The 16752-nt window shown below is 36.0% G+C and overlaps 1 protein-coding gene across 3 annotated transcripts in view; it reads left to right on the top strand.

Moving 5' to 3' along the window:
* The window catches only part of PPP3CA (protein phosphatase 3 catalytic subunit alpha), a 324214-nt gene that overhangs the window by 256003 nt on the left and 51459 nt on the right, over positions 1–16752 (top strand). For all 3 annotated transcript variants that reach the window (XM_055385444.2, XM_004040196.5, XM_004040195.5), the window contains exons 7-8: positions 8413–8490; positions 11051–11145. In XM_055385444.2, coding sequence (XP_055241419.1) covers positions 8413–8490; positions 11051–11145 — 173 coding nt within the window. The remainder of the gene's footprint in view (positions 1–8412; positions 8491–11050; positions 11146–16752) is intronic.

The raw sequence follows: 16752 nt of genomic DNA, 5'->3' as shown, positions 1-16752 counted from the left end.
ACCTGATGTTCCCTGAAGTTAATGCTCAATTCCAGCCCTGGCAGCTAAGCTAAGGGCAAGGCTGGAAGAATTCTGTAAAATACATCCAGCTGTGTATCTTCTGTCTCTAGAGTAAGCAAATATCCTTCTATAGGACTGATCTGATGCCTATTTAGTAGTAGGACATTTTGTTCCATATACTAAGTTTTCTTATGGGGGAAAAAAGTTTTTCTGTCTGTTGATGTGATTGATAAATTAAAGTTCATGAATAGAAAATCTAGTGCACTATAAAGCGTCTTTCAAAGTATAGCTTTCTTTATATGAATATTAACAGAGAGGTTTGTTCTAAGCATATTTATTTTAAAAATTTATAGTTCACCTCTATATTTTGGAAATGTGGTTTAATGAATCCATTTTGGCTGAATTAAAGACGCATGGTATAATATTTCTGAAAAGCCTAAAATTTATTTTCAGTAATTAATTTGGGAGTAATCTTTTATTAAAGATGTTTAAACTTATAGTGAAAAGTTGGCATTGTTAAAGTACGTCAAAGTTATGTGTTCAGTTTTCCAAAGCTAATGTTAACTTTCTAATTATACCCTAGATGTTTAAATTGCCTGCTTGATATCACAGTTATACTTCAGTAACATAATATCAAACAAAATTCAAACTCTTGATTTTGATATTGAGTCCTGTTGCATTAATAATAGTATAGCATTCTATTCGTTTTCGTGTCAGCTGTTCAAATCATATTCTAAGCAGAGTCCCATACTGAACTTACATAATACTGAACTTTTATAATATTATGGCATTAGACACAGATGTGTATATATTATGTGTATATATTATAATATAGACACAGATATGTGTATATATTATGGCATTAGACACAGATGTGTGTATATATTTATAAAATAAATATATAGAATATATTTAGAATAAGGCTACCATCTTTAATAATAGAGGATAATCAGAGAATTAAACATATTTTCACTTTTGTTTTCAGCATTATGATTATTTCACTTGTCTCATTAAATATCCTTTTTTTTTTTTTTTTTTTAAGACGGAGTCTCACTCTGTCACCCAGGTTGGAGTGCAGTGGTGCGATCTCGGCTCACCACAACCTCCACCTCCCGGGTTCAAGCGATTCTCCTGTCTCAGCCTCCCGAGTAGCTGGGATTACAGGCATGCACCACCATGCCTGCCTAATTTTTTATTTTTAGTAGAGATGGGGTTTCTTTCTCCATGTTGGTCAGGCTGGTCTCAAACTCCTGACCTCAGGTGATCCATCCACCTCGGCCTCCCAAAGTGCTGGGATTACAGGCATGAGCCACTGCACCCAGCCTCATTAAACATTCTTAATAAATAATGATTTTTAGCCATGGCAAGTATAGATTATGTGAATAGCTGAATATCTAAATCTGTGGCCTATATATAGACTGACTAATGTCAAAGCAGTCTGGATTATGTTTTATCTAAGGAGAAGAAAAATGTCTCTCATTCTCCTACAGCTTTTTGGTCCTTTTGTCTTTAGTGCCACCTTGAAAGTATGAAGGCATCCTCTGGGATTATGGTTTATAAAGTGGATCTAGATGGGCACAAGCAAGCCATGAAATTGGTAGAGAACCTTAGTGGCAATTACCAGTTTGAATTATTGGCAGGTATTTTGATCCACAGCTCTCAGTTTTATTTAACACTTGTATGTGTAGTTTGTGTGTTTACTTTGCTATGCCACCCTATCCACTATCTAACATGTTATCTGGGCCATTATTTAAATAAAGTTATGCAGAAAATATGCATCAGTCAGAATTTAACACTGTTCCTGAGTTATATCAGATAGGCAGTGTGACAGAAAGGAAAGAATCCATAAGATCTCTGATTTTGCCCCAATGTACCATTATCTTTAGAATCTTAGACCAGAGTTTGCACACTCAAATAATACCTATAATGTTCAGGCAGATAGTTGAGATACTTGGAGCAGGGCAATTGTTAGATTCTGGAGATTAGTGAGGATCATGACAAATTTTCATTTCATGTAGACCAATGAAAACTGGCAGCTGGATTTGGCGTTTAGGTTATCAATCTGTATTTCTGCTTTGGATGAATCATATAAGCTTTGTGTCCTGGGTTTACCTTGCTTCAAAATGGAGTTAAATTAGACACCCTAAAGCTCTTTTAAACTCTGAAATTTTAGGGGTATCTTGACAGTGATTTTGAAGTGTTTTGGAAGCTACAGGTGGCAACTCACTCAAATCACTACTGGTCCCTTAATCACGAATCAGCAGCCTTCTCTTCTCACACTGCCCAGCTTCTGTGCAGCAGTTGACACTCTTATCAGCCGCTTCCATCTTGAAATCCTCTGGTTCCTTGTTTATATATCCTGATTCTCCTCTGACTTATCAGGGCAATCCCTGTCTCTTCCTGATGCCTCTTTTTTTTTGTCTTTCTTCTGCTTTGGCATTTTTTTCTTCACACTTTCCTCTAGGAACCTCACCTACACCCACTTCCCTAGATTCACTGTAAACTGTAAACTCTATGGCCAGTTCCTGAATCTATGTCTAGCCCGCTTCATCTCTTTATCTTTCCTGAGCTCAATTCCTGTATGTCTAGTTGTCTGCTGGAACTTCTTATCTAGGGATTCCATTTTCACCTTAACCTAAACTCACCATGCCTGAAAGGGCTTAATTACTTTCCCACTTGCTTAATCCCCACTGAAAATTCCTCCTGTTTTTTGTTTGTTTGTTTTTTGTTTACTGTTCATTCTCCCAGCCATGCAGACTAACAGGTGTCTTTGCTTTTTCCTCTTGTATTGAAATCACCACCAGTCATCACATCTTTATAAATATCACAAGCATCTAAACCATGCTGCCTTTCCTCTTTCCTACTGTGAGTTCAAGACCTTTATTTTTAGTCTATTGAAATCACACCTGAGCTCTCTGCTTCCAATTTCATTAGTATCCTCCCTCTTCCCTCTAGAGTCCCAATGCATACTGTTCCATTCATGGGTATCTTTTTTGAGAATTTTTTCACTCATTCAATTATTTAGCACACATTAGCTGAGCATTTACTGTAGTATATTCTCTCTACTAAGTTATTTTCTTTTCTTTTCTTTTTTTTTTTTTTTTTTTTTTTTGAGATGGAGTCTTGCTCTGTCGCCCAGACTGGAGAGCAGTGGTGCGATCTCGGCTCACTGCAAGCTCTGCCTCCTGGGTTCACACCATTCTCCTGCCTCAGCTTCCCGAGTAGCTAGGACTACAGGCGTCCACCACCACACCAGGCTAATTTTTTATATTTTTGATAGAGACAGGGTTTCACTGTGTTAGCCAGGATGGTCTCCATCTCCTGACCTCGTGATCCGTCTGCCTCGGCCTCCCAAAGTGCTGGGATTACAGGCGTGAGCCAACATGCCTGGCCTCTCTCTACTAAGTTTTATAGATGCTGAGTCCCTGCCTTCAAGAAAATGGCAGTCCAGCAGCAGAGCCCACAAAGCAGAAACAGACAAGTAAAATACAAAGTGAATAGTGCCGTCATTATAAATGTGCAGGCTATTACACACACGCACACACACACAGGTTGGGGGGGAGGGGGAGAGAGAGACAGACAATCTGAGTGAGTGTGTTGGGAATCCTAACCCCAAAGGGGAATGGATTAGGTTCAAGGGACTATTCATGATGAAGGCATTAGCAGACCTGAGTTTTAAAGGATTAGTAGAACATATCCAACCAGAGTCATTGGGGAAGATTTTTGCAGGCGGGGAAAGCGGCATCATGAAAATATGAAGGAATGTAACACTGGGAATTCTGCAGAGAAGGTCACCTGATCTTACTTCACCTCTACTCCCAAATTACATTAGCTGCTTCATTATCTGTTAAAACTGAACATTCATATTACCAAGCTATTCAGCCCCTATTTTATATCCTTTAGAAATGTGTCTGTAAGTGCATCAAAAGACATGTGCAAGGTTAATCATAACAGCCAAGAAATGAAAACTCAGATATCCATTTAGTAGAATGAATAATAAATTCTAATATATTTATACAACTAAATACAGCAAATGAGAATGAGCTTACTAAAACTACACATAACATGGTTGAAGATCCCAAGCATAATGACAAGTGAAAGAAGCCGATAGTGACCAGTATATATATACTGTATGATTCCACTGAAATAAGAGTTCCAACATCAGAGAAAACTCATCTTTCATGCTATAAGCCAGGATACTGGTTACCCATAGAGAGGAGGTGACAGTGAGAGAGATATGAGGAGTTTCTGGGATTTGATAATGTTCTGTGTCTTGATCAGAGTGCAGGTTCCAAGGGTGTTCACTTTGTGAAAGGTCATCAAATTAATTTTTGCCTTTTTCTGTATAGATGTTTTACTTTACTAAAAAGTTTGCCTTAAATAAAAATTGCTTGCCACTTCTGAACTTAAATTCTGGAAAAGTTCTGGCAGGAAGAGTTGGCCCCTTAGGACTTGATCCCCATTGGACAAAAATGAAATTAGATCAAGATCCCTGGGACAAAAAAGAAACACAGCAAGTCCTAGGAAAAGGTAGGTCTGACAGCATCCAGGTAGCCCCAGGACACTCCTGGGCTAAGTACCCATTCCCAGACCCCAAGAAGCAGAGGAGGAGTTGAACAATCAGGCAGAGTCTTCCCTATTACTGGATCTGGAAGAGGACAAGGACACCAAAGAGACTGTGGCTTCCTCCTTGTGTATTGGCAGGGGATTGCAGGCTGCCTGCCTCTGCTTTGCCGAAGCACTGAGGGAGGGAAAGAAACCCTTTGCATCTCTCACCTGCTTGACTGCCCCTATTGAAGCTACTTCAGCAATTGAGCATAAGCCCCAATAAGCTGACAGATTGCTGCTAAGCATTTAAGATATGAAAATGCAAATGAAAAAGCAGTGTTCCTCTCCTAAGGCATTCACTATTGCTGGAGCACAGAAGTATAAATATAATTTACACTACAACATGATAAGTGATATATTAGATACATATATTGTAGGAACACAGTGGATACAGCAGTTGTGTACACCTTAGGTGAGATAGCCTTGAAGAGAATGCTTCACAGGTGATAACTTGTGAAGACTTGGCAGAAGAATAGGCCTTTCCAGGAGGAAAAACTGCACAGGGAAAGTATCCATAAAGGCATAAAAACATTTAAAAAAAAACATTTTAATAATGCCCACTAGCTATGTCATGGCTAAAGAGTCTTACATCTGGGAGATTAAACTCAAGGTTGAAAATATAGTTCAATATGATATAGAAACAAATACAAGAGAATAAACAGAATTAATCTAATAGTAACTGTTTGCTCTACTGCCAAGCCAATTTTTCTATCATTTATTACATTTTTTTTCTTTTCTACCTTCCTTACCTTTGTTCCTATTCACTCAGCTTCTGATGATCCCTCTTCTTTTCCGAGCAGAATTCTAACCCCTTTCCTATCTACCAATCTGCATACGTCATTCTCTTAAATATATAACAAAAGATAGATATTTTTCAAAAAGATTTCTCTGATTAATTTCAGATGCGTTCTTGCTTGCTTTATAATATCTTTATAAAACTTCTATTTTATCTTCAATGTGTTTTATAATATAGTAGTTTTTTAAAAGTATTTTTTATAATGCTTTATGTTCCTAAGATAATAAATACCCTTAGGACAGAAATCTGCCTTGAACTTATACCGCCCCTCCCTGTAGCTAATACTGTCTTCTAACAAATGGAACAATCATCACTGGGCCTCTGCTAAATTACTGGGGAATAAGTGATTTTTCATCTCTTTGGGGTGTTTAGGTGTTAGCAATATGCTTTTCCTGCCGTTCTCTCTCTCTCGCTCTTTCTCTCTCTCTGTGTGTGTATGTACACAGTGCTTTTCAGCTTGAACATTTTGTGATTTGTGACAATTTCCATTAAAAAGCATAAAAGTGGAACAGAGTTTCTGTTTCTCTTTTGTAATACTATTAGAAACTTCTGTATATCCTAGGTAAATAGTTCAGCAACAGTGGGAATCTAGATGATATTCAAGTATTGTCTAGATCTATGAGGAAAGTGTTGGTATTTCTTTGAAAAGCTGAGTATATGATGGCATATGTTTTGAAAATGTCTAAAGTTTTTCTTCAAAATGAATTCCCTCCAAGTCAATAATGCAAATACTCCTCACTTAATGCTGTTAACCTAGCAAATTGGCACTTGATTAATTTTATTTTTTTCAGATTTCCAATAAAAATCAGGTATATATTTTCATGGGGAAAAACTTAGCTTAAACACATAAGGGTATCAAACTTAGTGTGACAAAAATATTTTAAAATTATTCTTTCTTAAGAATAGTGTAAGTTGTTCCAAAAGGGCAAATAAGAAAGAGCAACTAAGTCATTTGCCAAGGGCAAAAAAGTGACAGACATAGTCAGGCAACCTGTCTGACAGTGGTAACAAGACAATATACTTCTATACAGAGGCATTGCGAAGGCACAAGGAATTTAAGTGAAGGCCTCAAAAAAAGAAAAAAGATAGGGAAGGAACATTTATTGAGAACCTATTCTGTGCCCCTTAGCTGGGCCTTTTATAGCTAATATATGCCAAAGAAATCTGCTGTTTTTGAAAGACCAACCAGTATCTCTGAAAGTAAAGTGGTTTTTTCTTTTTGTTTTTGTTTTTTTTTTTTCCTCTGACACACACTTACCTGGAAAGGTCATATATTCACTTTTCTTTAAGCAGAACAGAAGCCTTTGAAGACACATGTTGGTCAACACCTGATTCTGGGTACCAGATGGGCATGTTTCCATACAGAGACTGGGCCATCCTCTCCAGTTTCTAAGATACACTCATGTTCATCAGTTAGGTGTTTTATTTATTGAATTGACTGGGGACAACTAGGAAGTGGAGGCCCCATGGTTATCTCCTCTTTTTCTCCCTTTCTCTTACAAAACACACCACATATGGACACATGAACAGAGACTGTTTTCAGTTTCAGATCCCTTTTTGCCAAAGAACTGAATCTTTTTTATAGTCAGTATCTCTATAACTGTATGTTATCTTTTTTTTTTTTTTTGAGATGGAGTTTCACTCTTGTCGCCCAGGCTGGAGTGCAATGGTGCGTTCTCGACTCACTGCAACCTCCACCTCCTGGGTTCAAGCGATTCTCCTGCCTCCGCCTCCCGAGTAGTTGGGATTACAGGCGCCCACCCCTAAGCCTGGCTAGTTTTTTGTATTTTTAGTAAGAGACAGGGTTTCATCACATTGGCAAGGCTGGTCTCGAACTCCTGACCTCAGGTGATCTGCCCGCCTCTGCCTCCCAAAGTGCTGGGATTACAGGCGTGACCCACGATGCCCGGCCAACTGTATGTTATCTTAATGACAATTTTTTCCTGTTGGTCAGGGAATTTGTACAAAATGTGTAATACAGAAACTATCTTTTCTTTTATAATAAATTATTTGAATAACATACATTACTAGAATGTTTCCCTGCAGTGCTATTTTTATAATTGATGAATGTTTTCAATGATATATAGTTTAAGTTCTAGTGAATATATGCAGTTTGAATATTGGTTTTCTGTACCTTGATTTGCATTGTCAAAAATTTATTTTTTATAATACACATTTGTTTCATTAAAACTTCTTAGAGCAGAGACATAATGACTGTAAAAGGTTTTTCAGGTTTAATTTATGATTTGAATTTCATTTATAATGAAGTTATTTGAGTTTGAGACTCTTAAATGACAAACATAATTGTATATTGGATGTTTTATTTAGTCAAGATAGATAAGTCTTAAGATAAAGTTCTGCTGATCATATTTAAAGGACAAATTCTAAAGCCTTGTGAATATCCATAATTTTGTTTAGGTTTTGAATGATATAATCATCTTATTGTACCCATAATGTTAGATAAAGCAATAACTTGATTTCCCACCATATGGGAGGAGTCTTAAATCTGGGAGATTATAGAAACAAAAATAATTAGGAGGCAGAAGAGAGCATATGTATTCTCTTCTGCCTGCAAACTCAGTTATCTCTGTTGTTTACACATACGTGCACACATATGCACAAATGGTGCAATATTTGAGAAAATTGAGACTTATATTTTAAATTCATTATCTTGTTGTAGTTATGCTCCGTTCACTTTGTCTTTAAATGTAGACTTTTAAAAATTTATTTTTATGAGAGTGGACACTTTCCTAATGTTTTATAATGGCTTACGTTTTTTCCCCCAGTTCATGCACCTCAACCCCTTTCTGATTATGTAAAAAGTACAGCTGTAGATGCTTTTTCTGCCACAAGGATAAACTTGGCCTTAGAGTCAAGAGGCTTGTTTCATGAATGATGTATGTTTGATTATCTTTGATCCAGTCACATAGATCTGGATGTTAGAGATAAATGTGCTACTCCTGATGATTTCATAACAGATGCTTCTCTTTTCTTTTTGTCTCTGGCAGTTACCCGGCTGTATGTGAATTCTTACAGCACAATAACTTGTTATCTATACTTCGAGCCCACGAAGCCCAAGATGCAGGGTGAGCAGTTTTGAGCATTTATAAAAACCATGCATTGTCCATTTTCCAGAACTTCCTCACTTTGCTTAGGCTCTGCAGGTTCCCTTTTACCAGGCTCACTCCCAAAAGGAATTAGAGCTTAAAATTATCTTCTGATGGATGACACAGGTATGACAGAGTCCTAGGGAATGAATGGCTGCAGATGTATCGTGCAGTCTCCTGTAAAGTTCTTACATCTTTAGCCTGAACAAGTCCATTTTCAGCTTGATTTCTTAAGTACTGTAAGGGCACCTCCTCTTATTCCTCTCAATTGTTGCATTTACACTGTCATATAAGTGAGTAAATTACCAGCTACTTTTCAGTCTTGTTGAAAATATGAATGAGAATTATACTAAATATTTAACAGGTATTGCACATTTTACTGTTGTTTTAAAGAATACCATTCCTAATCCTGAATACCATTCCTGATCCTTGTAGTATCCCTGATTTTAAAGGGAAAGGAATAGGGAAATCTTTAAAAACAGGGAAAAGTTTATGTTCTAACTAGCAAATGATTACATAAAGTTGATTTTGTCTCACCTGGTAAGTTTCTAAGATGTAGAACAATTTTGGAGGTTTAGAAAATTATGAAATTTCAGATGTTCACTTTAATAGTATATTAAATCTACATTAGGGAGAAATTAGACTACTTTTAAGATTTGAGGTCTGATACCGTTTCCCAGTAGGCTCCACTGAAAGGCATTGCTTCCCTTTGAATAATTAAACTCATCCCTTCATAGTCTAGGTTTTCTGAAAAGTAGTAGCACTTCTTTTTATAACCTGTGTGCTGAAATTGGGAATATAGATACCTGCATTTTGAAGGAGGCCCATGTCTATGACATCCCTGAATCAAGGAAGATACCAAGTTCATTTCACAATTAGCTGTTTTCAAGCAATCAGTCAACAGGTGTGAACGGATCCAGTGTTATATACTCACTGTGTTGTAGCTGATGTTTGAAGTAACCTGTTTATATACCCAGCCAGTCAGGTCTTCAAATAATTGTTCTCACTTGTCAAGGCTATGGTGTCACTATGCTATTTTGGCTGTGTTCCAGTCGGCTGACTGCCCATTTTTGGCAGATTTATCCTGATTGCACTACATACCCATAACCACTGGCTTACTTGAATGTGTGTTAAGTGCATCAGTTAATATCAAGTATTTTTGTTTAAAATGAGAAGTTGATTGATTCATTGGAAAAATTGAGATTATGTCATCCAGTTTCTTTGTTTTTGTTTGTTGTCAAGTAGGCATAGTCACCCTCTGTCTATAAAGTCAAGGTACTAGGATTAAGAGTGAAACTGTCTTTCACATGGATTTTGTTTCCATAACGAAGCTCAGTTCCATAATCAGAATACATACTTTTAGAACATTTCAAAAGGTTTTTAAGGGGGCATTTTCTTTTATAGTATGACCAAGTTCCATAAAGAGAGGACTCACAGTGTTTTTAAAATTATAAATGTTAAGGTGGCTGTTTATCTATCTAAAGATACTTTTTGAGCTACTTTTAGAACCTAACTATATTAGGCACGGTTCAGTCTACCGGAAATAAATGACACAGATCAACGAAGAAATGATAAAATGTTGTTTTGAAGAGGTATTTCTAAACTGATACTCCTAAAATTGATTACACAGAGGTCATGAGATACATTTTTATCCTTATGTAAAAGAGACACAGTCACCTGTATTTTTAATTGAGAACTAAAGTGTTACATTATAAATTATTTCTGCTTAGTAACTGGATTGTTGGTTTATTTCCAAAGTTCTTGTGCATGTTCTGTTTCATTACTGATTGATTAAATATTACCCTGCTGAGACAATAATCTTTGACCTGTAGACACCAGCAGAGATTGGTAATAAATAAAATTCTAAAATAGAAACAGTCTCAATTTGTAAAATTTCATAGATTTAAGGGGACATTCTTTTTAAAGAAAATTACTTAGTCTAGGCAAAAATGCTTATATATACTGCATCTAGGAATTGCATTAAATCTATGAATTAAATCTAATTATTAATCTAAAAATTCATAAATTTAAGGGGACATTCTTCTTAAAATCACTTAGTCTAGGCAAAATGCTTTACAGAATATTGTGGATTTATCAGATAATTGGCCTGGTTATTAGTGGTAAGTCTTTATATCTTGCTCTGCTTATTTGGTCTTTTTATGTCAAAAATGTTGACAACATTTTGAAAATTTTGGGTGGGTACAAAGTATCTGTGTGCACTAATCAGCCTTCTGTTGAACACATGGAAATGAATTAAGATTTTCCAATGAATTCCACCCTCTCTTGAGGTTTGCTAACTTAGAAAATACCTGTTTGGAAATTTTACATATGAATGTATGTTTTCATACCCACCCCCCTGAAATGTATTAATACCTGTGTATAACAGGCTTCAGAGATAAATTTTTATTTAGTGTTATATGATTGGAGGCCCTTTGAATAATGGAACTTGACTCATCTAATTTTCTATTTCTCAATCTATGATTTGATATTATCTTTTTTTCCATACGAGCTTTGTTTTGACTGTATTTGTTCTTTTTAGGTACCGCATGTACAGGAAAAGCCAAACAACAGGCTTCCCTTCTCTAATTACAATTTTTTCAGCACCAAATTACTTAGATGTATACAATAACAAAGGTAAGTGTTTTTAAATCCCTCTTGCAGTCTTACATAATATGTGTAATAATTCTTAAGCCGTTTTATTTTGGTTTGGTCTTAAGTATTTTAACCAGTCTTTTTTTTTAATTTTTTTCAGTTATTGTTTCATGCATACTTTGTGATTATCCTCAAAGATACAGATTCAAATTTGGTCAGAGATTGGGCTTATGCACTATTAATTTTTTAAATGTTTTCTAGGACATTTTAATTTTTAGCAGGGTTGACAGCTGCTGCTCTAGTAGACAAAAGACTTTAAAAGAAATAATAATTGGAAATAATCCAAAATCATGCTTCTTAAAAAGAATTTGGATTTAAATAGAATAAGTGTGATTGTCCATGGAAAGGATCAAGAAAAATAAAAAATAAACCCAGTAGCTTGAAATTCAAATTTGAATTGCATTTATTGAATATCTACCATTAATCGGTTCCTATGCTAGGCAAGTACGTGTTTATTTCTTTAAAAAGCAAAAAAAAGTAAACTTCAAGGTAAATATTATTAGCTACTCTACCTCCTCCTTTTTTAATATGCAGAGTGAGTCCCTGTGGTTAATTGCCTTGTCCAAGGTCACTTAATTAGGAAGTAATGAACTAGGTTCAAATCCATACTTCTGGTTCAGTGTCCTGTGCCTTTTTTCTGAAACTCCATGCCTGAAAGAAACATGAAACAAGAGGGCATTATTACTTACTATAGGGAAAAGAAGAAGAGCAAGGGGTGCATTATTATCTTCTTTCATAAATGTAATCTCTTTATTTGGAAATATTATAAAGTGTTCCACATGTATCACATGGGTGATAAAATGTGAAAAAGCCTTTAACTCTATGTAGCATTGGTCTGGATATTATATAGGCAGCATGTCCGAGTGTGGCTTTCTGAGATTAAGAGAAATGGATCACGAAGTCAGGAGATCGAGACCATCCTGGCTAACACGGTGAAACTCCGTCTCTACTAAAAAAACACAAAAAATTAGCTGGCCATGGTGGCGGGTGCCTGCAGTCCCAGCTACTCAGGAGGCTGAGACAGGAGAATGGCGTGAACCCAGGAGGCGGAGCTTGCAGTGAGCCGAGCTCGCACCACTGTACTCCAGCCTGGGCGACAGAGCGAGACTCCATCTCAAAAAAAAAAAAAAAAAAAAGAGAAATGGAAACAGAAGGAAAAAAGCAGTCAAATAACATATCTAAGGTCAAATATAGTCCAGAAGGGGTGGTAAAAGGCAGCCTAGTTTCTGCACCAGTCTGAAAACTCCTGGAATTAGGAGCCATGCCCCTTCATAAATGAGGTATGATGGGTATCTTCCTGGCCCAGGCCTGGTGTCCAGGATGCCTAATATGGGCCTCGGCCACCTTTATTCCCAAGCACCTGTTGAATGTCCTTAGTCCTTTGTTTCCTTTCATGTATTCCACTTTCCCATAGCCCAGAGAATGACATCTGCTGGATGGTGTTTGCTGTAGCCATACGGTCTTTTACATTGCCGTTTTGACCATAGTGGGTCCTCCTCTATAGTGAAGGAGCATGGTTATCAGTAAGGCATAGTGCAGTTTTTGTTGTAACCATGGGGAAGAAAGGAGGCAGTTCCTAGAAAAGAAGTGCTGCCATTAGTAGTCTACGGCAAGAAGAATGCAAAATAAAATAAAACATGTTCTCTGCTTGCCACGTGCTTTTAAGTATGTGGGAGTGGGAGTCAGTGATTCACTGCTAAAGTGAAGATTATTGTATTTGAATAAAATTGATGTCACCTAGAATTTTGAAAAGCACTGCAATAAAATTGGGTCACAAGCACCTTTAAAACACAATCAATGGAGAAATAGCTGTGAAGAACCTATGAGTTAATCATTTGATTGTTAGAAACAAATGATCATAAAGGACTCTAGAATTATAAGCTGATAGTTACAGTATGATTTGATTTTTAAAACTACTGTAGAGTTGACAAAGTAAGACATTTGGGTAATTTAACTAAAAATATAAGACCCAAGATGATTAAGTGTAAACAAAGAGAGTCAAACACGAAATACATTTGGTAAGGGATAATTTTCTAGAATGGTCAGAGAAGACCTTAAGATAAAATATGATCTGGATGTTAAAGAATAGTGAATGTTTGATTAGAAAGAGAAATAAATAGTATCAAGGCCAATGAATATTTTTAAAGCAGTAAACATTTATTGTATAAAACTCATAAAAGCTAATCTCTTTGACTGGATGAGGATTCTCAATCTTGCACGAGAGAAGGACCCTGAGATACCTGCAGGGAATGCAGGAATTTAGTAATTCATATTGTATATCCCAGTCTCACCATGATCCTATAATTTACCAAAAGTACATAAAGTATGCTTTTATATATTTTTTATAAACATGAGTGTATTGTTCTATGGCATTAAGATTTTTTACTATTAAACTGAAGGAAGGAAATGTCCCCTAAAAGTCATTTTCTTGCCAAAGACTGATTACTAAATAGCATGTACTCTACTTAGAAGTTTCCCAACAGTTTCTAAAAAAGAAAACCGAAACAGTAAAAAAGGAATAAAAATTGGGATTTTACTCCACAAAAACAAACCTAGACTCTTTCAATTCTTCATAATGCTAGGTAATGCAGTTTTGCCTGAGACCAGTAGCTATTTCTCAAATAAGGTGTCTATTTCTTCTTTTTGTATAGTTCTGATTTAACAAGTTTGGAACTTAAAAAAAAAAAACAGATACCAGTGCATCACTGACTTTGAGATTTTGTAGTTCTTTCACTGTGTTCTTGCCTTTGGGGTAGATCAGAATCTCTCAGGAAAGGGAGTAGAACTGTTTCATTTTGGGAAACTCTTCATAAAAGAAAATATTCTCCGGAGAGAAAAAGATAAACTGATAGGGAAGAGAAAGATGTATTCTTTAGTTTAAACAAAATTTCAAAAGACTTTTATGTAAAATTTCTGAAGCACTTTAAAGCTATTATGCTAACAGTGTATACAGTATGTGGGAGTGGGAGTCAGTTATTCACTGCTAAAGTGAAAATTACTGTGTTTGAATAAGATTGATGTTAACTAGAATTTTTAAAAGCAATGTAATAAAATTGGATTGCAAGCACCTTCAAAACCCAATCATTGGAAAATAGCTGTGGAGAATTTGTGAGTTAACCATTTGATTGTTAGAAACAAATGATAATAAAGTACTTTGGAATTATAACCTATTAGTTACAGTATGATTTGATTCTTAAAGCTCCTGCAGCTTAAGACAGAAGTAATACTATCTGGCAAAATGAAACAGTGAGAAAAATAGGTTTATTCTTGCCATCTTAAAACCAATAATAGTTGTGATCAGATTCATATTTAAATGTCCAGTATTTCTTATTAGTACTTCATACTTATCTGTAATTAACAAATAGCATTCAGAAAGTTATGAGGACTAAATGTTCCATCTCTTGGTATAGCCCACATTAATTAGTTCAGTCTCATCCTTTCCAGTCTGCACTGTCTTCCTGCCTGTCTCCCTTCCTCTGTGTCTTCACTCTGAGAGCTCTGCAAGATGCCATAGCAAAAGATGTAGGTTTGAATCTCAGCTCTGCCATTAAGCAACTAACTCATGTAAATTTATTGGACATGCAGTGGCATTGCTATGAGATGAGAAAAAATATTCGTTTGTGAATACTGCATGAAATCGCTTTGAAACAAAATGCTGTGCAGTATTAAGACATTATCATTATTGGATATTTTATGTTGTTATTATTTTGTCACATGTTAGTGCAAAGCTTCACAGAAGCTCGCAGGAAAATTCCCTTATTCCTCAGTTTCTTATTTATAATTTCACTATATGCCTGAATCTACCATTATCACCTGTCTCTCTGCTTATCTTGGAGTAAACCTCATTGCCCTGAGCAACTTTGGCTTTCTGTTTCTCCACTTTTTCACCTGCATACTTATTTCTATCCAAAATATTTGTCTCATTCTTCTGCCTAAGTGGACTAGACCCACTCCAGTCTGCGTTTCCATAAGACTTCTGTTGGTGGTCCTTCTCGGAATGTCTGCAATGCTAATCATTTTCTCCTGTATTTATTGTTTACGTTTTTCGTGTTAGCTTTTCCATGCATTCCTGTTATTTCCCAATGAGGTTATAATTAGTTTGAAACATGAGGCTTTTTGGTACACATTGTAAAGCCAAGTTGCATGCCGTGTACATGGTAGGCAGTCAATACATGCATTGATTTAAGCATTTTTTTTTTTTTTTTGGAGAATTAACAGCAAGACTGTGACCAGAAGTATCCTATCAATATTGACCCACAGATCTTTATCTCACTTTAAATCACTCGTATAACCAGTGCTGATACCCTTTCTAAATTGGAGTTAAATTTATTTGCAGAGCACTTTGCACATCTGAATTGTTGAATTTTCTCCTGTGAATCTGTAGACCTAAAGGAAAACCTATTTTCTAATTACTCAAATACACCAATCAGATGAAAATTACAGTAATGACACATAGCTTCAATTTTTAAAAAAATTATTTGCCCCCTGTAAAAGTGATTTTAACTATACCCACTCACCAATACAATAAACCTTTATTGAGAACTTACTATATACCAAGCTCCATGCTAGGTGTTGGGGATATAAATGAAACAAGACAGAGATGGTCTTTAACCTAGTGTGCTTAATAATCTGGTAGTATGATAGACATTAAATAAATAATTCCACCAATGATTATTTATATGTATTTGGAAAAAGCAACAAAGAAAAGAGTGGTGTGATATGAGAGTGAAAATTAGTCTATGGGGACTAATTGGGGAAGTGACATTTAAGCAATCAGAGTAAAATCTCTCTGGATTGAGAAATAGAGTGGCAGATGTGAACATCGGCTTAAACAACTCAGTTTGGCCAAAAATTGTAATGAACCTCTGGGAAAATGTATTTTATACCTTGATGTAAACACTTGAATTCATTTTCTCTGTAGAGGTATACCTGTGCTTCAGAAGAATCTAAAGTAAACGACAGTAGGTTTCCGTGTGGTACAAGTTCTCTGTAGTTCAGATGAGTTGTTGGATGGATGGGTGATTAGATGAGTGGTTAGATATATGATATATATGTAGAGAAATATAAACATATATACCAGGGGTATGTAACTTAGTTCCAGTACACACTACTGACAGTAAAATTAAGGAAATTTGTTAAATGAAAATTATTTTGGATTTGAGAGGAAAGTCTAATGGCAACGAAACTAATTTAGTAATCAAGACCAAACATTTAAATGATAACCAAGAAAGAAACTAATTCAATATTAAAGTAGTTAAGGAAGAGAGAGGTAGAAAATTGCTTTTATAAGACGCACATGGAAAGCATCTGATGTGGTTTTGCTGTGTCCCCACCCAGATTTCACCTTGAATTGTAATAATCCCCACCTGTCAAGGGCAGGGCCAGGTGGAGATAATTGAATCATGGAAGTGGTTTCCCCCATACTGTTCTCATGGTAGTAAGTCTCACAAGATCTGATGGTTTTATAAATGGGAGTTCCCCTGTGCAAGCTCTCTTGCCTGTCACCATATAAGACATGCCTTTGCTTCTCCTCTGACTTCCACCATGATTGTGAGGCCTCCCTAGCCATGTGGAGCTTTGAGTCCATTA

Source organism: Gorilla gorilla, chromosome 3 (genome assembly GCF_029281585.2).
Source record: "Gorilla gorilla gorilla isolate KB3781 chromosome 3, NHGRI_mGorGor1-v2.1_pri, whole genome shotgun sequence".
In the NCBI taxonomy this organism is placed as follows: Eukaryota; Metazoa; Chordata; class Mammalia; order Primates; family Hominidae; genus Gorilla; species Gorilla gorilla.
This window is presented reverse-complemented; position numbering and strand designations above follow the sequence as displayed.